The 19013-nt window shown below is 43.7% G+C and overlaps 2 protein-coding genes across 6 annotated transcripts in view; one reads left to right on the forward strand and one right to left on the reverse strand.

Moving 5' to 3' along the window:
- The window catches only part of C5H12orf4 (chromosome 5 C12orf4 homolog), a 40169-nt gene extending 39623 nt beyond the window's left edge, over window positions 1-546 (reverse strand). Inside the window, exon 1 of one of the 2 annotated variants that reach the window (XM_027541064.1) lies at window positions 203-546. The gene's annotated coding sequence lies outside the window, so the exon portion shown is untranslated. The remainder of the gene's footprint in view (window positions 1-202) is intronic. The other variant, XM_027541066.1, reaches the window with a different exon arrangement.
- RAD51AP1 (RAD51 associated protein 1) lies at window positions 536-18408 on the forward strand. 4 transcript variants are annotated; one of them, XM_027541069.1, is made up of 11 exons: window positions 613-750; window positions 2850-2899; window positions 4678-4819; window positions 6782-6862; window positions 7336-7439; window positions 8970-9056; window positions 9769-9918; window positions 12226-12384; window positions 14398-14532; window positions 16364-16421; window positions 17235-17436. In XM_027541069.1, exons 1-11 carry the CDS (start codon window positions 734-736, stop codon window positions 17332-17334), a joined length of 1083 nt encoding a protein of 360 aa, XP_027396870.1. In that variant the 5' UTR covers window positions 613-733; the 3' UTR covers window positions 17335-17436. The 4 variants fall into 4 exon arrangements, with proteins under 4 accessions (XP_027396872.1, XP_027396873.1, XP_027396870.1 ...); XM_027541071.1 differs by lacking the exon at window positions 6782-6862 and having other exon boundaries at window positions 536-750; XM_027541070.1 differs by lacking the exon at window positions 16364-16421 and having other exon boundaries at window positions 17235-18408.
- The last annotated feature ends 605 nt before the right edge of the window (window positions 18409-19013 follow it).

Raw genomic sequence — 19013 nt, forward strand, 5'->3', positions numbered from 1 at the left:
TTCCATACAACAATGGGATTGGAAGAGGGGAGCTGGACCGAACTCATTCAGCCAACAGAATGGAGGAGGTTCGGAGGCTTGAGTGAGTCAGGGAAGGGAGGGCAGACTGTCGGGCCGAGAAGTCTCAGCCGAGTGAGGGAACAGCCCCCCGACTCGAGGGTTCCAGCCCGAGGAAGCTTCCTCGCTCCGGTCGCGAGCTCACCTCCTCTTGTTCCGAGTTCCCAGCTGTCGGCAGTACGGGTCCTGACCATCGGCCTTGGCGCTGGGCCCATCAGCTGACTGCTGCCTTGTTTTTACAGCCGGAAGATCCGCTACGGCTGATTCTTCCAATTATTTTCCTTTTTCCTGGCACCTCGTGAAAAATTCCTCGGTCTAAATGTTCCCTTGTTCCATCCTACCTATTTTTAATCATTTAAAAACTGTCGGAAGATGTATTTATACTATTATTGTGCATTTTGGAGACGGCGCAGAGTAAACTCTCATGACGAAAGTGAAGCGGCGAAACACAATCTCAGTTCGGGCGGACCGGATGCGGAAGGGCGGTGCTTGGGGAAGGCGTGAACTAACTGCGCATCGCAGAACGCATGCGCGGCAGTTGGAATGGCAGGCCAGGATTGGCGATCCGCGGGATAGGCGGAACGCTCTGGATTTGGTTTTGGGCGGGAATTGAAGTTGCCGCGGCGGCTGCCTGCTAGAGCCTGAGAGCTGCAGGTTTCCAGCCTCGGAGGGGACCATGGTGCGGCCTGCGAGGTGAGTAGCTCATGGCATCCCGCGAGGGAAGGGAGGAAGGTCAGGAAGACGCTGTAGGCTGCGTTACCTGCACGGGATGAAAAGAAGGGCCCGAGGATCAGGTGGCGATAGTGGGACGGACAGGGAAACACTCCAGCCTCCAGCGAGAGCTCCCGCTCCTCGGAAGGGTCCTGTCAACCTAGCCGTTTCCTTCTCTGGGCGTCCTTGACATTTCCTGGCGTTTATTTTACCCACCCCGTTCAACTAAGACCCGATTACCCTTTGCATTGCTATGGTTTTTCCAGTAGTCATGTATGAATTTGAGAGTTGGGCTGTGAAGAAAGCTGAGCGCCAAAGAATTGATGCTTTTGAACTGTGGTGTTGGAGAAGACTCTTGAGAGTCCCTTGGACTGCAAGGAGATCCAACCAATCCATTCTGAAGGAGATCAGCCCTGGGATTTCTTTGGAAGGAATGATGCTAAAGCTGAAACTCCAGTCCTTTGGCCACCTCATGCGAAGAGTTGACTCATTGGAAAAGACTCTGATGTTGGGAGGGATTAGGGGCAGGAGGAGAAGGGGACGACAGAGAATGAGATGGCTGGATGGCGTCACTGAGTCCATGGAAGTGAGTCTGAGTGAACTCTGGGAGTTGGTGATGGACAGGGAGGCCTGGCGTGCTGTGCGGTTTATGGGGTCACAAAGAGTCGGACACGACTGAGCGACTGAACTGAACTGAACTGCTACTTAGGTGTTAATTCACTTGTTCGTCACTATATTTGAGATAGAAAGTTTAGGTCTCTTCATTTTATCAGTTTAAACCTCTGGGCCTGAAAGTCAGTTTGCCTGAGTCATATGGCTAGTAAGTTACTAGGTAACAAGCAAATCTAAGCCAGCTGGCGCCATATCCTCTGTGTTTTCCACCAAGTGCTGTTGGAAATTCTTCCTCTACTTTACCTCAGTCGAGCACCATGGGAGACCTAGGGTCAGCCATTCATTTAATAGAGTTTCGAATATACTTACTTCTGCCCTGGAAGTGTGTATTTACTAGGTATATATACATATATTTAAGATGCTGGAGGTTGCATTCTAAGGGGCTGAAAATAAACATGGGAGTGTGAGAGAGTGAGAGGAAGGAAAGCCTTACTTTAATTTTAATTAAAAACTTTTTATTGAAGTGTAGTTCTCTATTATCTTGTGTCTCTGGTGTACAGCAAACTGATTCAGTTTTATATGTATATATACACATACACGTGTATTCTTTTCCATTATGGTTTATTACAAGATATTGAATATAGTTCCCTGTGTTATATAAACTTTTTATCTATTTTGTATATAATAGTTTGTATGTGCTAATCCCAAACTCCTAATTTATCCCTCCTACCCCTTTTCCCTTTTGGTAACCCTGTTTGTTTTCCATGTCTCTGAGGCTGTTTCTCAGACTCACCATGTTTTAAATGCCTATTGCATAGTGAGCCATGGAGAAGGAAATGGCAACCCACTCCAATATTCTTGCCTGGAGAATCCTGTGGAGGGCGGAGCCTGGTGGGCTGCTGTCCATAGGGTCGCACAGAGTTGGACATGATTGAAGCGACTTAGCATGCATGCATGCATTGGAGAAGGAAATGGCAACCCACTCCAGCATTCTTGCCTGGAGAATCCCAGGGACAGAGGAGCCTGGTGGGCTGCCGTCTATGGGGTCGCCCAGAATTGGACACGACTGAAGCGCCTTAGCAGCAGCAGCACAGTGAGCATGAATTAATATTGGAAGAGATAAAAGAAAATGGCTTTCAGTATCAAGAAGTTTATAATTTAATACATCAGAATTCACATATAAAACAAATACATACAATAGGAAATTCTAAATGCCCAATGGTAATTAAACAGTGTATAAACTTTGTGTTAATTATATTGATTATTCCTACTTTGTTCTCTGAATTAACTTTTTTCCTTATCAAGTAAAACAATCTTCTATCTTTGCTGTAAAATGCAAATCATGTTTTTAATTTACATGTGCTTAAGGGAATCCAAACATTTTTATTTATTCAAGAGTATTAATGGCCTTAGAGAATGGAGGTGAGAAGTTGACATTTCTATAAATAAAATTTCTGTCTTGGTCACAGGCATAAGAAGCCAGTCAATTACTCCCAGTTTGAGGACTCTGATAGTGATGGTAAGTAGAGCATCTATTTCTTCATTAAAGGTTTGATAATTTATATCCTTAGTTTATAGGATATATTATGTATGGGGGCATGTGTGTGTGTGTGTGTATGGCTAAAATATGGTTGTACCAATTGCATATGAGGAAGGTCTGGAGAAATAATTTTTTTAGCATTTAGAATAATTATGCTGATCACTACACTGACAAGAATTAATATTGGCATAAATCATAACCACACAGGGCCAGGAGAAATAATTTTTCAGGTCTAAACTACTCTAGATCCAGGTTCCCCCTATCTTTCAGAGATGCAGATGTGTTACAGAATATATTGTAAAATCCCCATTAATGATAGAGTAAAGCAAGCCCCTGAAGGAATCTCAGTCTTAAGCTTTATCCTACTGTGTTACATATGTACTTGTCTTTGTTATTAAGAGAACTTTGGTCAAAAACTTTGAGAAACATGGTGTTAGGTTACATTGTACTTCAAAGTAAGTTTTTTGTTTCTTTCTTAGACCTCTGGAGTTTTCTGGGAGTCAAATGTTTAGTAATCCCTTGATTTGAAGGAATCTGTTTTTGCTTGGAGCCCAGTCTTAATGTGCGTCTAAGACTTGGGACCGAAGAGTATAGAACATGACTTGGTAGCTTTTTACTCTTGTCATCAGTCTGTCGCAAAATAGGTATAAACTGCTGGCTGTATTCTGGAAACTGTGGTGTGGAGGTGGGGGACAAGTCACAGATTATTGTATTTCTATGTGGAGAAGCATAAAACACTTGTTAATAATGGGAAAGTCCATGATTCAGACTGTGTGTACCTCGAAGGTATACATACGTGTCATGTGTGCGTTTGAAAGTTAGAGCAGCAGTTTTATGTTGAGTGTCAACAGAAGAATCACCTCAGTTCTGAGGATGGTAAGACGAAAAACAATGAAGACAGAATGGCCTGGAAAACAGCATCCCTTTGCCAAAAATCAAGTTACTGTGGTGGGATCGTAGGAGGGCTCTTAAGGTGATGATACCACTGTAAAGACCGCTACTGTAAAGTCCTAAGTAGGAGCTACTTTCTCTTCCTCTAGGTTCCGATGCTTCTTACTTTACTTAGCTTGGTTGTTGTTTTAGGAAAGGTAATGGGGATGAGATGGCTGGATGGCATCGCCAACTCAATGGACATGAGTTTGAGCAAGCTCTGGAAGTTGGTGATGCACAGGGAAGCCTGGTGTGCTGCAGTCCATGGGGTTGCAGAGTCAGACACGACTGAGCGACTGAACTGTACTGAATGGGGCTTTGAAAGAAAGTATTTGGCTGTGTTATGAAATTTCCATAAAAATAATTTTCTTCCACTTGTCAATATGATAAAATTATACATGGAATTTTATTGATTTTTCTAATGGTTTTGGAGGTTTTTAATTAATTGTTTTTTTCTTTGCCACTTATATACGCTAGCTTAGTGGCCCTTATAGTTTTTCAGGGAGTTAGTTTGTGACAGATGGATGTTTTTTTTTTTTTTAAGTCACTAAAACAAAGTTGAAAAGCTCGAGTGAGAATAAAGACAGTATACCAACTGTCTTTTTTAGATTATGGAAAGCAAACAGTGCTTATCTTTAAAACTTGAACACACATAGTAATGATTCTCAACTACCAAGAAAGTAAGTTTACCTTATTTCTTCCTTGCTGCTGCTGCTGCTAAGTTGCTTCAGTCATGTCCAACTCTGTACGACCCCATGGACTGCAGCCTACCAGGCTCCTCCATGCAATTTCATATATTCTGTTATTTTTAATTCACGCATAAATAGATGATTTTGTTCCTGCAACCGCACCGTTAAATAAGAAATCCAGAACAACACAAAAGGAGTTGAAACTAGAAAAACCAGAACCTAAGCTGAAGAATCTCCAGGAAAAAGACATCTCACTACAAGAGAAAACCCCTAAAAAAAGGTGAGAGGTAAGACATGCAGTGAATATATGACGTTAAATGTGTTAATCTAAAAGAGATAAATTCAAACTCTTGGTCTAAATTAGAACTTGAGCAGAATCATAGGTCTTATTTAATTCATGTAGGAGAACAGGAATGTACCACTAATCCCCTCTGGCTTTCTGAACTGCTTTAAGTTCATGAATGCATAAGGAAATAAGCATTTAAGTCATAATCTCCAAGTTTACAAGGTTTATCTTGCCCTTACAAGGAGACCTGGCACCTGGCTCTGAAGTCCTCAGGTCTTACAAGACTACCTTGTTTAAAGTTATGTCTGTAAGGATTATAAAATTCAAAGGCAGATTTCTCAATGAGATGATGGATGTTCCCTAAACTTGTCATCATTTCATGATGTATATGAGCCACATCATTGTGTCACACACCTGAAACTTACACAGTGCTGGATGTCCATTGTAGATAGCTCAGGAAAACCAGAAGGAAAAAAAAAGTGAAACCGTGTATTTCTCTACAGATAAAAAATATTTTCACTTTATCTTACTGAGTTTTGTCCAGCAGTGAGAAGGACCCGTAGTTTCAAACTAACCCTGGAGTTCCACTAGTTAGTACTTGGAGGCAATGGGGGAGATGGAGGGGAGGAGTCTGAGAGGCCCCAGACTTGCAGTGTGGGGAGGAGGTGGCCGAGGAGGGATTCTGACAAGTGGAACATGGCATGTGTGATGCTTCACTGCTCCAGTAGCGTGAGGAAACTTCCTTAACAGAGAAACTTACCCCCACATCATTCTCTTCACTTTTGACTCTTTGTTTTTGAGCTTCTTGTACTATCTTTAAAATATAGTTTAAAAAACGACCAATGGATGGGAAAAAAGATTTGCAAATCATGTGATCCATTAGGGACTTGCATCTAGAATATTTAGAGAACTCTTACAACTCAACACTAAAAAGGATCATGACCCAATTTAGAAATGGGCCAAGGACTTGAATAGACATTTCTTTAAGGAATATATACAAATGGCCAATAAGTACATGAAAAGATGCTCACCATCCATAGCCATCAGGGAAATACAAATGAAAACCCCAGTGAGATCATATGCACACCCACAGGAATGGCTGGAAGCAGAAAGACAGATGGTAGCAGATGTTAAGGAAGATGTGCAGAAATGGAAACCCTCATGCATTGCTGCAGGGAATATAAAATGGTGCACCCTCATTGGAAGACAGAGTAGCAGTGCCCCAAAATGTAGGGTTTATTATATGACCCAGCTAGGTATATGCCCGAGAGAAATAAAGCTCTGCCCACACACAAACCTGTACACGGGTATTAACAGGAGCATTAATCATAATAGCCAGAAATAAAATGTAAGTAATCCAAATGCCTGTTGATTAGTGATTGGATAAATAAAATGCAGTATACCCACACAGTGGAACCTTATTCAGCAATGAAAATAAATGAAGTCCTGGTACCTGCCACAGCATGGATGAACCTTGAGGACATCATGGTGAGCCAAAGAAGCCAAGCACAAAAGGCCACATGTTACGTGATTCCATTAATATTAACACGGAAGGCCCGAAACAGACAAGTGCATGGAAACAGCACGTAGATTAGTGCTTGCCAGGTGTTGGGGCGGGAGAATGGGGGCTGACTGCTAGTGGGTAAGGGGTTTCTTTCTGGGATGATGAAAATGATCTGAAATTAATAGTGGTGGTAGCTTCACCGCTCTCTGAATATACTAAAAACTGCTGAATTGTAGGCTTTGAAGGCTGCATTGGACACTGCATGACTTATATCTCAATAAAACTTGTTATTTTTAAAAAGTACTAAATCCTTCAAGGTGCATCTCAACATCTCCTCCTTTACGTAACCTTTTCTGTCTGTCTTTTTGCATTCCCTTCTTAAACACCGGAGCACTCTTGACCACCTTGAACAGGAGCCATGATAATCTGTTTACATGGGATAATTATTCCAGGACTTTCTTTCCTACCTCCTCATTAACCGCAGACTCTGAGGGCACGTCTAGTATCCTGTCTAGTGCAGTGCCTCACGCAGAGTAAGTACTTACTGAAATACTTGTCAGAATCCAGATTACATGGCAGAGCAGATGTAAAAAAAAATATATATATACATATATATATATAGAGAGAGAGAGAGAGAGTAATTTCAATTTAACGTAGGAGCTGTAATAGCTGCCTAAGGAGGTGTGGGTGAGGTCACAGAAGTGATGTTTGAGCCACGTCTGCTCTCACTTGGGCGGGTGCTTCCCACCTGGACAGAGCTGGTGGTGAGGAAGAGATGTCACAGTGACGTGGACACCGTCACCCACTGCCCGTGTCTGTTCTGTTCTGCTGGGTCCAACATGACACTTACATTTCAGGAGGTGGAACGTTAAAGTCCATTATGATAATGATCATTGTTTAAGAACATCTTCCTGAGGTTGGAAACTCTCAGCTAACCTCTCTCAAGGTTTGCTATTTAGTTGAGACTGATAGTTTAAAAGCTCATTATTATTTGTGTGTGTTTTAGGATGGCTTTGGACGATAAACTCTACAAGAGAGACCTAGAGGTCGCACTGGCTTTGTCAGTGAAGGAGGTTCCAGCTGTCACCATTGATGTGGAGCAGTCTCAAGGCAAGCCTAACTTTATCTTCTGTAATTATCTTTGAAACCTTCTTGAAAGTGAAAGTGAAGTCGCTCAGTCGTGTCTGACCAGGCTCCTCCGTCCATGGGATTCTCCAGGCAAGAGTACTGGAGTGGGTTGCCATTTCCTTCTCCAGGGGATCCTCCCAACCCAGGGATGGAACCCGGGTCTCCCACATTGGAGGCAGACGCTTTAACCTCTGAGCACCAGGGAAGCCCCGAAACCTTCTTACCCCTTTTGTAATCATTTCTTTGGATGAGCTTGTACAGGGGGAAGGCTGTACTTTTAATACTTTGGACTGTAAAAGGAGCAGTCTGCAGAGGGTACTGTTGGATTAGTTGTTTATTCCATCATAAAACTCGTCCACACACAAATATCTCTGCCTAACACTCAGGGTCCACTTGAGGACATGGACCTTGATCCATGTGACCCTGGATCCAAAGTTCATCTTTGTACACAGTGAAAATGTAATTTCTTGGTCAAATAAATTGACCTTTGCATCCTAACGGCCCACTTCCTTTCCTCCAAATTGCAATTAGTTAAGCATCATCTAATGCTGGTAATCTTTATTATTCAGAAAGATAAAAGTACTAATTTGTTGAGCAAACTCAGTAGACTTGATAGGTTTATGACTGCTGACTTTTTCTGTGGACTTTTCTTTGATTTTTCTGGTAACTAGGAAGCAGATGGCAATATTGATATCCTGGAGAGGCAGAAATCATTATTCTTGGAAAAGACATTCATATTGCTAAAATGCTTTCTGAATTAAACTACTTTGGCCTAACTTCTTTTTTGTTGGAGGTTATTTTAAGTACATTCCCTTATTTAAGGGTAAAGATGTTTAAGTCAAAGCGCCTGCTGTTTGACAATAAGTGAGAGAGTGTTGATTAGAGGGGCCTTTATCAAAGAAACTTAAGAGAATTGTCTTACACCTAAAATTGGGAAAATGAAAATCTCTTTCCTATAAAAGATTGTGACGTGTGTAACAGGATTTCCTTCTCCGAGAGTCATGTATTCCATAGCATTGGGAGCAATACTCTAGATCATTTTAAAGTTACAATAATGATTGAAGAGTTTGTACGTTAGTAAAAGCACGGCTCTGCCTACACAGGGATAATAGTTAACATTTATGAACTGTTTCCTTTGTGTGGGCACCACAATAAGCTATTTCCACATTCAGCCAACATCTCATTCCCCACAGGAGCCTCGTTTAATCCCCACCCTCTTTCTGTGTCCACATTATGGATGAGGAAATTAAATCTTGTAAAGGATAAGCAGCCTCCCCTTGGTATGTAGCTGATTTAAGAGCCTGAATTTGAACTTAGGTCCCGTTAAAGTTTGTGTGATTTCCGAGCCAAAAGTCCTAATCTTAGGCTAGCTTCGCCAAGTCAAATCAGTGCGCTGCTTTGAGTTTGCTTCACGTGTCTGTGTCTCAGTGCTATCAGATCTTAGCACTTCTCTTGGTTCTAGTCATTGGTTGGTTAGGGTGCATCTGCGTGTTCCTTCTTCCTGATACCCAGGCTTTGACAAACATGGCAAGAAGGAAACAGGAGCAACGAGTAAGTCTCCTCATGTCTCCAACTGCAGTGTAGCCGGTGATTATTTAGGTAAGTTTTTTATACTAATATTTACTTTTCCATCACCATTTTTCTAACTCTTACTTAAATTCTTGAACTAAAACTAGAACCAAGGTCTTCACATTTGTGAAGGTTCTCTTCACCTCTTCTCCTTCGTCTCTTTCTGTGTTCAGTCTTTCACTGCAGACCTGGTTCCTTCCCTGGGTAGGGTCACGGCTTCCCCTGACTTCTAGTTGACAGGAGTTGAACCCTGAAGAAAGGGGCTGCATCTTCCCAGCTCAGCTTGAACACTCTTGGGGAAAGACTGTCAATTTGGGTCTTAGACTTAGGCTTAACCCAGACTGCTGCAAGGAGACTGATGTATTGTATTGACCAGACTGGGCTCTGTGGTCTGTTACTAGAAGCACAGGAAAGATGAAGCTGGGCAGATTTTTTAATAAAAGCAGGTGTGATGGAAGTCTACTTTGCAGTTCGTCAGATGTTGTTTAGTCACTCAGATGTGTCCGACTCTTTGCAACCCCATGGACTGCAACCCGCCAGACTCCTCTGTTCGTTGGATTCTCCAGGCTAGAATACCGGAGTGGGTAGCCATTCCCTTTTCCAGGGGATCTTCCTGACCCAGGGATCAAACCCAGGTCTCCTGCATTGGCACGTGGGTTCTTTACCACTGAGCCACGTGGAAAGCCCCTCTTTAGATGTTACTGGGGACAAAAACTGTCTTTTTTTTTTTAATGTCCTGAAGATCTGGATAAGATCACTGAGGAGGATGAGTCTCAGGACACTCCACCGAGAAGGAAGGCTGCATCCCAAGCCGTGGTCCAGCAGAGGAAGATTCTCTTGGAAAACGGTTATGACGACGGAGCCAACGACTCTGAGCCAGACTTTGCAACTGGTAGGTTATGTCCTCACTCAAGCTCCACCCTATGGAGAGTCAGTCAGAAGTTCCCGGAGACTCCTGCTGTACGCAGAACACTGCTGAGCATTGACTGTGCAAATTTGAGGAACACAGGACAGTTAAATTCAGCTGTGTCTTTGGTGGAAAAGCTTTATCCGGAGGTGAACTTTAAGCTGTGCCTTGAAAAATGAGTCGCATTGAAGGGTGAAATAGCACTTCTGACTGATGGAAAGGCATAGATCACAGAACAGGGAAGTACATACACAAGAGCTCAGTGACACTAGAGATTTCTCGAGGAAGTAAAAATGGAACCGCCTTACGATCCAGCAGTTCCATTCCTAGGTATTTCTCTGAAGAAAATAGGAACAGTGACGAGAAAAGCTACATGCCTGCTGTGTTCACTGCAGCATTATTTACAATAGCCACGACACGGAAGCAACCTAAGGGCCTGTCAGTAGATGAAGGGATAAAGAAGATGTGGTACATATATATGTTTGATGTATGTATATTGGGGTTGTTCGTCCACATTTATCCAGCAGATATTTGGGTTTCTATTTTGGGCGCTGTATTCTTGACATGAGAGCTTACCTTTTAGGGCGGGGACATGGACAGAAAACCAAGATCTGAGGTGTCAAGTGTTGATGGTTTTATGTACTTAAGAATTCATAGATTCCGAGAAGCATCTCTTGTTTTCTTGCTTCACTTGCAGTCCAAAAAGACTGTCTCTTTTCCAGTTCTTTGAGAGCTGGTTTGGTTTTTCTCTGCTGCATTGTTGCAATTCCCCCCAAACTCCCTGGGTGGCTATGCTTCCCATCAAACGCTGTGTGGTCCAGCCCCAAGAACTCCCGGCCTCTCGGGGCAGCTCGTTGGGGGGAGGTGGTTACCACCGTCCAACCTGTGCTGTAGCTGCACAGCCTAAGCTTCAGGCACAGTCTCCCTCCTCCCAGCCTTCTGACTCCTCCTGAGTCCCCCACCCCAAGAGTGCGCAAGTCCACACTGTCTTGTGGGTCTGGAACCCCCTTCGGATCCCCATCCAAGCCTGCTTTACCTACCATGGAAGGACACCTGTGTTCCCTGTCTTGCTTGGTGTACTTCAAGGAGCAGTATAGCCAGTTTATTTTCTTCTGCTCTAAGCTGAGAATGGCTCCCTCTCCTATCCCCTCAGAGCTGATGGTTTATTATACTTGAATGTGCTGCTGGAATCATCTCAGACAGCCTGCATTATCTGGAGCAGGGTCCCTTCGTTAAGTGACATTTCAGAATTTCCCACTGCATCGGCTCACCCTAGATGAGAGAAAGTGCCTTTTGTGACCTTCGTTAGGGAAAGAAAAGTGAAAAGGAGAGAATCAAGGCTTCTCCTAAGGACATATAAAGCTCTCCGAAATCCATAACCCAGTGTCTGGGTTTTCAGATTCCCGAGGAGGAGATGCTAATGCTTGGGATTCCGGATGTTCCGTCGCTGCCCCTCCAGTTTATGTACATAGAGTCCTAGCCTGTCCTACAGTCTGTCCCCTCAAGCCAAAAGAGAATACGTGAAATACCATAGCTGTTGAGTTTACAGGAAGCTGTGCCTCCTGGACTCTGTGTTCTGAAATTCTAGAGAGGCTTCTCTACCACCTGCCCTTCCCAAATCCAGATCCTCTTGGGACTCCAGAAATAATTACTTGATTTTGCCAGGTGCTATTTATATTAATAGCAGCCTTCATGTAATCTGCTGGCCTTATATAGTAAATTCTGTATAACCCGGTAACTGTTATGTGAATACGTGGGTTGATCATCTGTTTTTAAAACTGTGTTAGTGTGGGAAGAATGACAGATAAGGACATCACAGTTTGAGATCATAATGACATAGTTGATTTAGGCAGAGGCCATCAGCGAGAGGCTAATGAGCACCTTTACGATGGGGATTCAAGCCAGGCATCCGCTGACCCCACCGGGAGCCGGGCGGCCACATGTTCTGTGCTCTCAGACTCGAGTGACACCATAGGCAGAGCAGAGCATCACCTAGGAAGCGTGTTCATTACCTGCATTAACTCAGTCTGCACAAGAGCCCTGTGGTGGAGGCAGTAGGGTCCTCCCCATCTTATACATGGGAAACTGAGGCACAGTGATGTCAGGGGCCTGTCTGAGGTCAAGGACACGTAAGTGAGGGGCCCGGATGCACACCCAGGCACTGTGCCTTGTTCGGCCCCTGGAGATGGCACGACACAGTGGGGACAGGGATGTGTGTGTGGAAGGTGACGCTGGAGCCCCGGAAGCCCTGCGTCTTCCAGCAGAGGTGAGCAGAGGTGTGATCTGTTTCAGGTGAAGACTCTGAGGATGACTCTGATTTTAGTGGGAGTGAAGATGATGAAAGCTTCACTGTGAGAAAAAGTAAAGTTAAAGAAACCAAACGGAAAGAAGTGAAGGCGAAACCTCCAGCTGAAAAGAAAGAGAAGCCTAAACCCAAGCCTGGTGCTAGGGGTAAGCCAGTCCCTCACACGACACTTTACGCCGGAGACGGGTCTGCTTTCCTTAAAGTGCTCCCCACCTCTGCCCTTAGTCCCCCTAACCTGTGGGGTGTTCCTTTCTTGTCACAACCTGGGGAAGATGGCAGGCTGGGCTGGGGTGGCAGAAGGCCGAGGGGGCCCTGAGCAGCTCCTGTCCCCTGCATTTCATAGCCACAAAACTGAGGCTCTCAGAGGTCAAACCACATGTTGGATTCTCACGGCTAAGCGATGGCTGGAGCTAGCCCCCAGCTTTGTCCATGCAGAGCCTGGATCTGTCCATTAGACACATTTTCTCCAAGCAATTGAACGGGGAGGTGGCGTATCTCATTTGCTGCTCTTGCACATGACCGGTCTTGGAGGGGAGAACCCTTCTGTCTGTGTTTAGGGCCCTTTGGTTTCTTCAGAACATATTCAGTTAGAGGAAACCAGTTTTACAAGACAACTTCTGAAACTAGTGACAACCTGAATGTGGAATAGTTTCTTGTGTGCAAGAAGTTGGGATGTTTGTGAGTTCATAATACATTAATAGATTATTGTAAAATATAACTTCCTTAAACCTGATTTGTTTTTCTTACTGATAGAGTTTTTATATCTTAGTTGTTTAATATATTTATAGTATTTGAAACTATCGTTCAGACCCCATTGCTAAGGATGGCCTTAGTCTCACCTCCCCTTGAACAGATCAGTGCTGAGTACTGGTGCCGAGTACTACTGAGAAATGAGAACTAAGTACTGATAGAGTCCCGTAATTTTTCCCTTGGTAGAGAAAATTTTAAGAGCTATGGCATCCAATACAGTAGCCACCAGCCAAAGTAGTTCCGTCACATTTAAGATCATTAAAATTAGGTACAGTTTGAAAGTCAGTTTCTTGGCTTTGCTGCCACATTTCAAGCGCCCGCCTGACTGTGGCTTGTGGCTCCTGATGTGTTGGACAGCACGAAATACAGGACAATCCCCATCATGGCAGAGAAGCCTGAGGGGCAGTGCTGACCTCGGGAGTGTGGATGGTACTGGGAAGAGGAGTGCATGGTGAAGGTGTTCACATCAGGCACTCAAGATGCTGCTGAGGCGTCCTGAAGCAAGCGTTATCTGAAAGAGACAGTGTCTCCTACTTCTTCTCCCTCCATTTCTCCCTCCACCAAAAACAAACCCAAACCCACTCCCATTCTGTGTTCCTTCTCAGATGGTGTGTCCATGGGGAGAGTTTGCGAGCCCTGATTATTCCTGTGTCTCCAGCACCCTCCTTGCTAATGACTGAAAGCCCTCCACTCTGTTTTCCCCACTCTGTCCCGCTTTGTTCATTCCTGATTCGTTCCGGATCCCCTCTCACCCGGGCCACCACGGAGCCGCTTAGGTGCTCTGCTTTTACACCGCCCTTGGTGAGATGCTTCTAAGCGTGCCAATCCATACGGCTTGTAGGTTCCCCCAGGCCCACCTCTAGGTTCTGTCCTCTCTCCACACTGCAGTGTAATTATCTCTTTACTTTTCTGCCGTTTCTGCTAGAGTCTAGTGAGGGGACCATAAATTCCCTCAGAATAGGATACTCTGAGACCCTGGAGCCTGATACATTGAATATCTCATGACGCATTGTGATGGGACACTGTTGTGTGAGTTACAAGTGTGGACTCTGGACTCAGACGTGGTTTCCACTTCTGGCTCAGATGCTTACTAGCTCTCAGACTACAGGCTGATTGTCAAATCTGTCTGTTTCCTTACCTGACAGTGGGGAGAGTCATTTCTGTATTGGAGCTGCCCTCAGGGTTAAAGGTAGTGTTAAAGGATACACTTACCATACTTCCTAGCATAGAAGTGCTCAGAAAGAATGGCTGTTCCTAGGCCCTCTATAAATGTTGATTAATGAAAGTTTTCTGGATTTATGATTCTGCTTTAATTTTTATAAGCTGATGGAACTGTATAATCTTCACACATGCGTGCTAGACTTCAGTCTTGCACTGTGACCCCTGTTTTATGTATATTTTCAAACAAGTGACTTCAGTAGACTGCAGTCCAGCTGCCGTCAAGTCAGAATCTCGGTCCTCACCAAGAAAGGAGGCCAGTAGGACGCCTTCACAGATACGCAGTCCTGCAGCAGAAAGCAAGAGACCTAAGTGGGTCCCACCAGGTATGTATAGGGTGTTTATTTACTGCTCAAGGGCAGGGACTTCGAAAATTGCCACAGGTAGGTATTTTTTTCTTGTAAATGTTACGAATGAGTGCTTCCTCATATTATTACTTGAGGATAATAATATGTAATTATTACATATTATTACTTCCTCAAAGCTAAAGGTTTTTAATTGCTGCATTTATTCATCACTTGTTATTCCCTTATATTTGAGCATCCAAGTTGTTTATTATTTCTTCATGGTGATAAATAAGGTTGCAATTAGCACAGACACCCTTACTTTAGAAATCTGGGCACATCCCTGGCTATTTCCTGGGATAAATTCCTAGTAGTAGAATTATAGTGAAAGAGTACCAGCATTTCAGATTCCTGACATATGAATGAATGTTTGTTGACAGATCTCTTTGGTCAAGACATGCTGACCCCTCCAGTGGGACAGAAACCTTGGGAATTCCAGCATTTAGCAGACTCGACCTTCAGTGGTTACATGCTTGGCTTCTCTTTGTTTTCTTTTGCTCCATAGCCCAGTCTCATGATCCTTCATGCTTCTTGACATTCCTAAAACCTAGTCCAGGTTCTGCCCGTGTCACACCCAGACTGGCGGTGACTTCCTGCCAGTCCCTCTGCACTTGCCCTCGTCCCGCCCAGGAGTCCTCTGCAGTGGAACAGATGCTTTCTTTGTTCCGTCAGCACCCTGGGTGTGCACTTCTGTCCAGCTTCCTCCCCCTGGGATGGTTTTCTTCACATGTCTGCTCTCCTTTACCGAGTCAGTCCAAGTCTCCTGGGGTTTCCTATCCTTCTTCTCCATGATGTCCTTTGGCTGGTCCACAGTGATCACTCCCCTAAGGATGACCGACTAGTCACAGATGGATGCAGGCCTGAGACTCCATGGTTGCTTCATTTCTCTGTGGCCTCATTTCATCATCTGAAGTGGCAGGCACTGTATAATCTTTAAAGTCTTCTGGTTTCAAAATTATAAGATTTTAGGGAGGACTTAAAAAGTTTTTGGAGAAGGAAAGGAGAAAGGTTATTTACTGAAATAATGATGCTGTTTCAGTTCAAGGGTATCGCTTAGTCTATTTCTTCTGAGAATAATTAGTGATTCCTCAACAGAAGAAATTTTAAAGAATTGATATAATGAGTTACAGAAGTTTGAAGGCAGCATAAGCCAAAAGATAAGAAATAATGGAGTGATGGCTAAAGAGTCATCGTCATAAAACACAGAGTGCTTGCAGACTCATCATGTGGAAGGTGGGGCAGGTCAGGTGCTGGCGGCAAGGGACCGGGGCCAGGGAGCGGGCTTGAGTGAGCGGGCGTCGTGCCCTCTGTAAGGAGGCCACGCTGCTCTGCTCCCCTTGCTGTTCACATGCAGGGCAATGGGCCATGCATTTCCATGTCTTGAGCTTTTCAAGAGAAGCCAGAAACCCACATTTTAGTGAGAAATCTCCTAGTTCATAAAAGTGAACTTAAAAGTCGACCAATCAATATATATGAGAGCAGGATTTGACTCTCAGGTGGCCAGCTGGTCTCCTGTCACAAACTTGAGAAGACCAGCGAGGCTCCAGTGGGAAAATGAGCCAAGGACATAAACGTACTGCTGCCCCCAAGAAGTACCACCAGAAACAAATATGAAAAGAGCGGCAGTCCCAGTGGCAATTAAGGAAGCATTAAACAATAAAATACAATTTTATACCTCTCAAGCTAGAAAATAATAAAACTCAACCAGGGCATCTGGGTTGTGGGGTAGCAGGTGTAATTATTATAAATTTGTAATCCTTTTATAGGACAGCTTAACAGGAACCATAAAAATAAACCTGTCTTTTCTTTTCAGACCTACTTTTGGGAATTTACTCTTACAAAGAATTCAAAAGAAGAAAAAGTAATAAGTGGTCAGTTTTTTTTATAACCATTTATAGAAAAGTGGTAAAAAACTAGAAACAACCCAAAAGTTTGTTGTAGGAATTTTGTCAATATATGACGCATACATGCAATTAAGAACGATAAATCAGATGGCTAGAATCATGGAAATGTTTATAAAACCTTTGTATGAAAAAATTATACACAGTTGTACTTGTTATGGTTATACTCCATATCAACTGCAAACGTATATGTGGATAAATTCTGAAATTTAGTACTCGATGGAAATAATCGCTCCATTAGTGTGGTAGCCTAAATGAAATGTGTAAATAAAGAAAAATGGTACTTGTCAAAGTTATTTACTGTTTGAAAAATAGACTCTTTAAGGAGTATTTGTAAAAGTTACAGAATTTTTAAAAATGTGTTAGATTTGCTGCTACTTTAGAAATTCTAATTACCTTTTTTTAAATGCCTTCACAATCAGTGTTGTTTGCTCCCAACTTTCCTATTTAGCTTTCACATTTAAAGCTGCAGTGTCATTGCACTGGCCTCTGGGGATGTTTGCTATCCGACATACTTTCTGCTCTGTAGTACTTCCCACTCTTTTGCTCTAACTTGGTAGAACCTACATAGCAGGAGAAGGAAATGGCGATCCGCTCCAGTACTCTTGCCTGGAAAATCCCGTGGGAGGAGCCTGGTGGGCTACAGTCCATGGGGTCGTAAAGAGTCCGACACGGCTGAGCAACTTTGCTTGCTTACTTCTGCTGGCCTCTCCTGTTTCATAGACTGATCTTTGTGAAGAGATGTCTGACATGCTCAGCATCAGGTGATGTGCTTTCTTGCAGCCATGTCTGGAAGCAGCAGCCGCAGCCCCCTGGCAGGAGTGGCCGTGAAGTCTCCGAGTCAGAGCCTCCGCCTCGGCCTGTCCCGCTTAGCACGGGTTAAACCTCTGCATCCAAATGCCACCAGTAGCTGCGTGTAGCCACAGGAAGATGTTTGATTAAGAAGCTCTCACTCGTATAAGCGGGTTTAGATTTGAGGAGGGAAATGTAATATAAAGGAATCCTTTAACGTCATATAAATTACCTCTACCTGTTTTGTGACTGTTCTCTGCAAAGCTGCCCAAGACTTCAGCAAGAGTTTTATGTGGATTCTCTTGGAATGTCCTTTCCTTCTGAAGAGCATATTCTCCTCCCTCAGTGTATGTAAGCAGTCACTGTGATCACCTTGCTGTCAGCATGACACGGAAGAGGTCCACGTTACACGCTGCTCATTGCCAGTAACAGGATGCTGCTTCCTGCCTTTGTCAAGTTGATGGCCCCTGAACTTCGTGTGCAGAGTTTATCTCGCAAGAGGAAGATTCCCGCTTCTCCCAGGGACGTTTCTGCACTGACAACCTCACTGTCAGTTTTATTGCCATGATGTTTCATATTTTAGCCAAATGTTTTTATGATGAGAATTCAGAATTATTTTCCACATTGAAACAGTTGATGTACTATAGTGTATGTCTCCTACCTAGAAGTATTAATAGATGGTTATAGCAAATAAAATTTCATGACATTTCATGAAGCCTTCATTGTCAAAACCTTTGATATGCACTTTCCCTTGATACCATTGCATCCGTCTGTCTCTAACTGTCTGCATTTCATGATAAAATAAGTGCTCTGCAGAAAAAAAAAAGTTATCCGTTTTGTTGTAAATAGAAAGAGGAAGAGCTGTTTCTTAAAGTCATCACTGTACGTGAAGCCCATGTTTAACAGGTGGCTGTCAAGTTGTCATCCCTATTGTATTAGCATAGCTCTTCAGGAAGCTTAGATATGAGTTCGCTGTGAATAAAAGTAGTAATAGATGTTTTCTATTTACAGTGAAAATTTCAGCCAGCTCCTGATCACTTTTTAATAAAAATTCTCTGAATTTTAACCATTAAAAATGTATATAATACTTAATTCTTGGTTTATGAAATATGTTAATGTGAAAATAAGTAATTCAGACTTATGATTAAAGTGAGCATTTGCCTACTGCTGCTTTGTATATTTTTTCTTGTCTGGTATATAGTTTATACTGTGGTGCATCCCCAACCCACTCCCCCCTCCCTGGCTGGAAGCATGCTTTCCAGGAACACGGGGTGGAGGGACTCTGCAGTTTAACAATGAACATTAAGAGCTATACTGTGCTAGTACTGATGTCATTGATTAATCACCTGGGCCAGCGTGATGAACCTGTTATCTCTGTGGTGTTAGCCCACCTATTGAAAATTACCTTAAAGTGTGCCCAAACTGGCTTTGCAGGAAACACTCATGGCCGTTCTGGTGTCAAACCCAGGGTACATTTTCTCACTGTCTCACAGCCCCTGCTCATCGGGCCCTGTTTGACATGCTTTATCTCCTGGGCCATAGGACACCACTCTGGTACTTTTCTCCCCGCCTACTCTTCACTGCTTTGCGGCTTGCTAACGTTCGGTGTTGGAGAAGGCAATGGCACCCCACTCCAGTACTCTAGCCTGGAAAATCCCATGGACGGAGGAGCCTGGTAGGCTGCAGTCCATGGGGTCGCTAGGAGTCAGACACGACTGAGCTATTTCACTTTGACTTTTCACTTTCATGCATTGGAGGAGGAAATGGCAA

Source organism: Bos indicus x Bos taurus, chromosome 5 (genome assembly GCF_003369695.1).
Source record: "Bos indicus x Bos taurus breed Angus x Brahman F1 hybrid chromosome 5, Bos_hybrid_MaternalHap_v2.0, whole genome shotgun sequence".
Taxonomy (NCBI): domain Eukaryota; kingdom Metazoa; phylum Chordata; class Mammalia; order Artiodactyla; family Bovidae; genus Bos; species Bos indicus x Bos taurus.

Coding starts and splice junctions, on each gene's coding strand:
- RAD51AP1 (XM_027541069.1), top strand. Junction 4,820..6,781: donor GAGAAAACCCCTAAAAAAAG/GTGAGAGGTAAG, acceptor TAATTATTCCAG/GACTTTCTTTCCTACCTCCT. Junction 6,863..7,335: donor AGTGCAGTGCCTCACGCAGA/GTAAGTACTTAC, acceptor TGTGTGTTTTAG/GATGGCTTTGGACGATAAAC.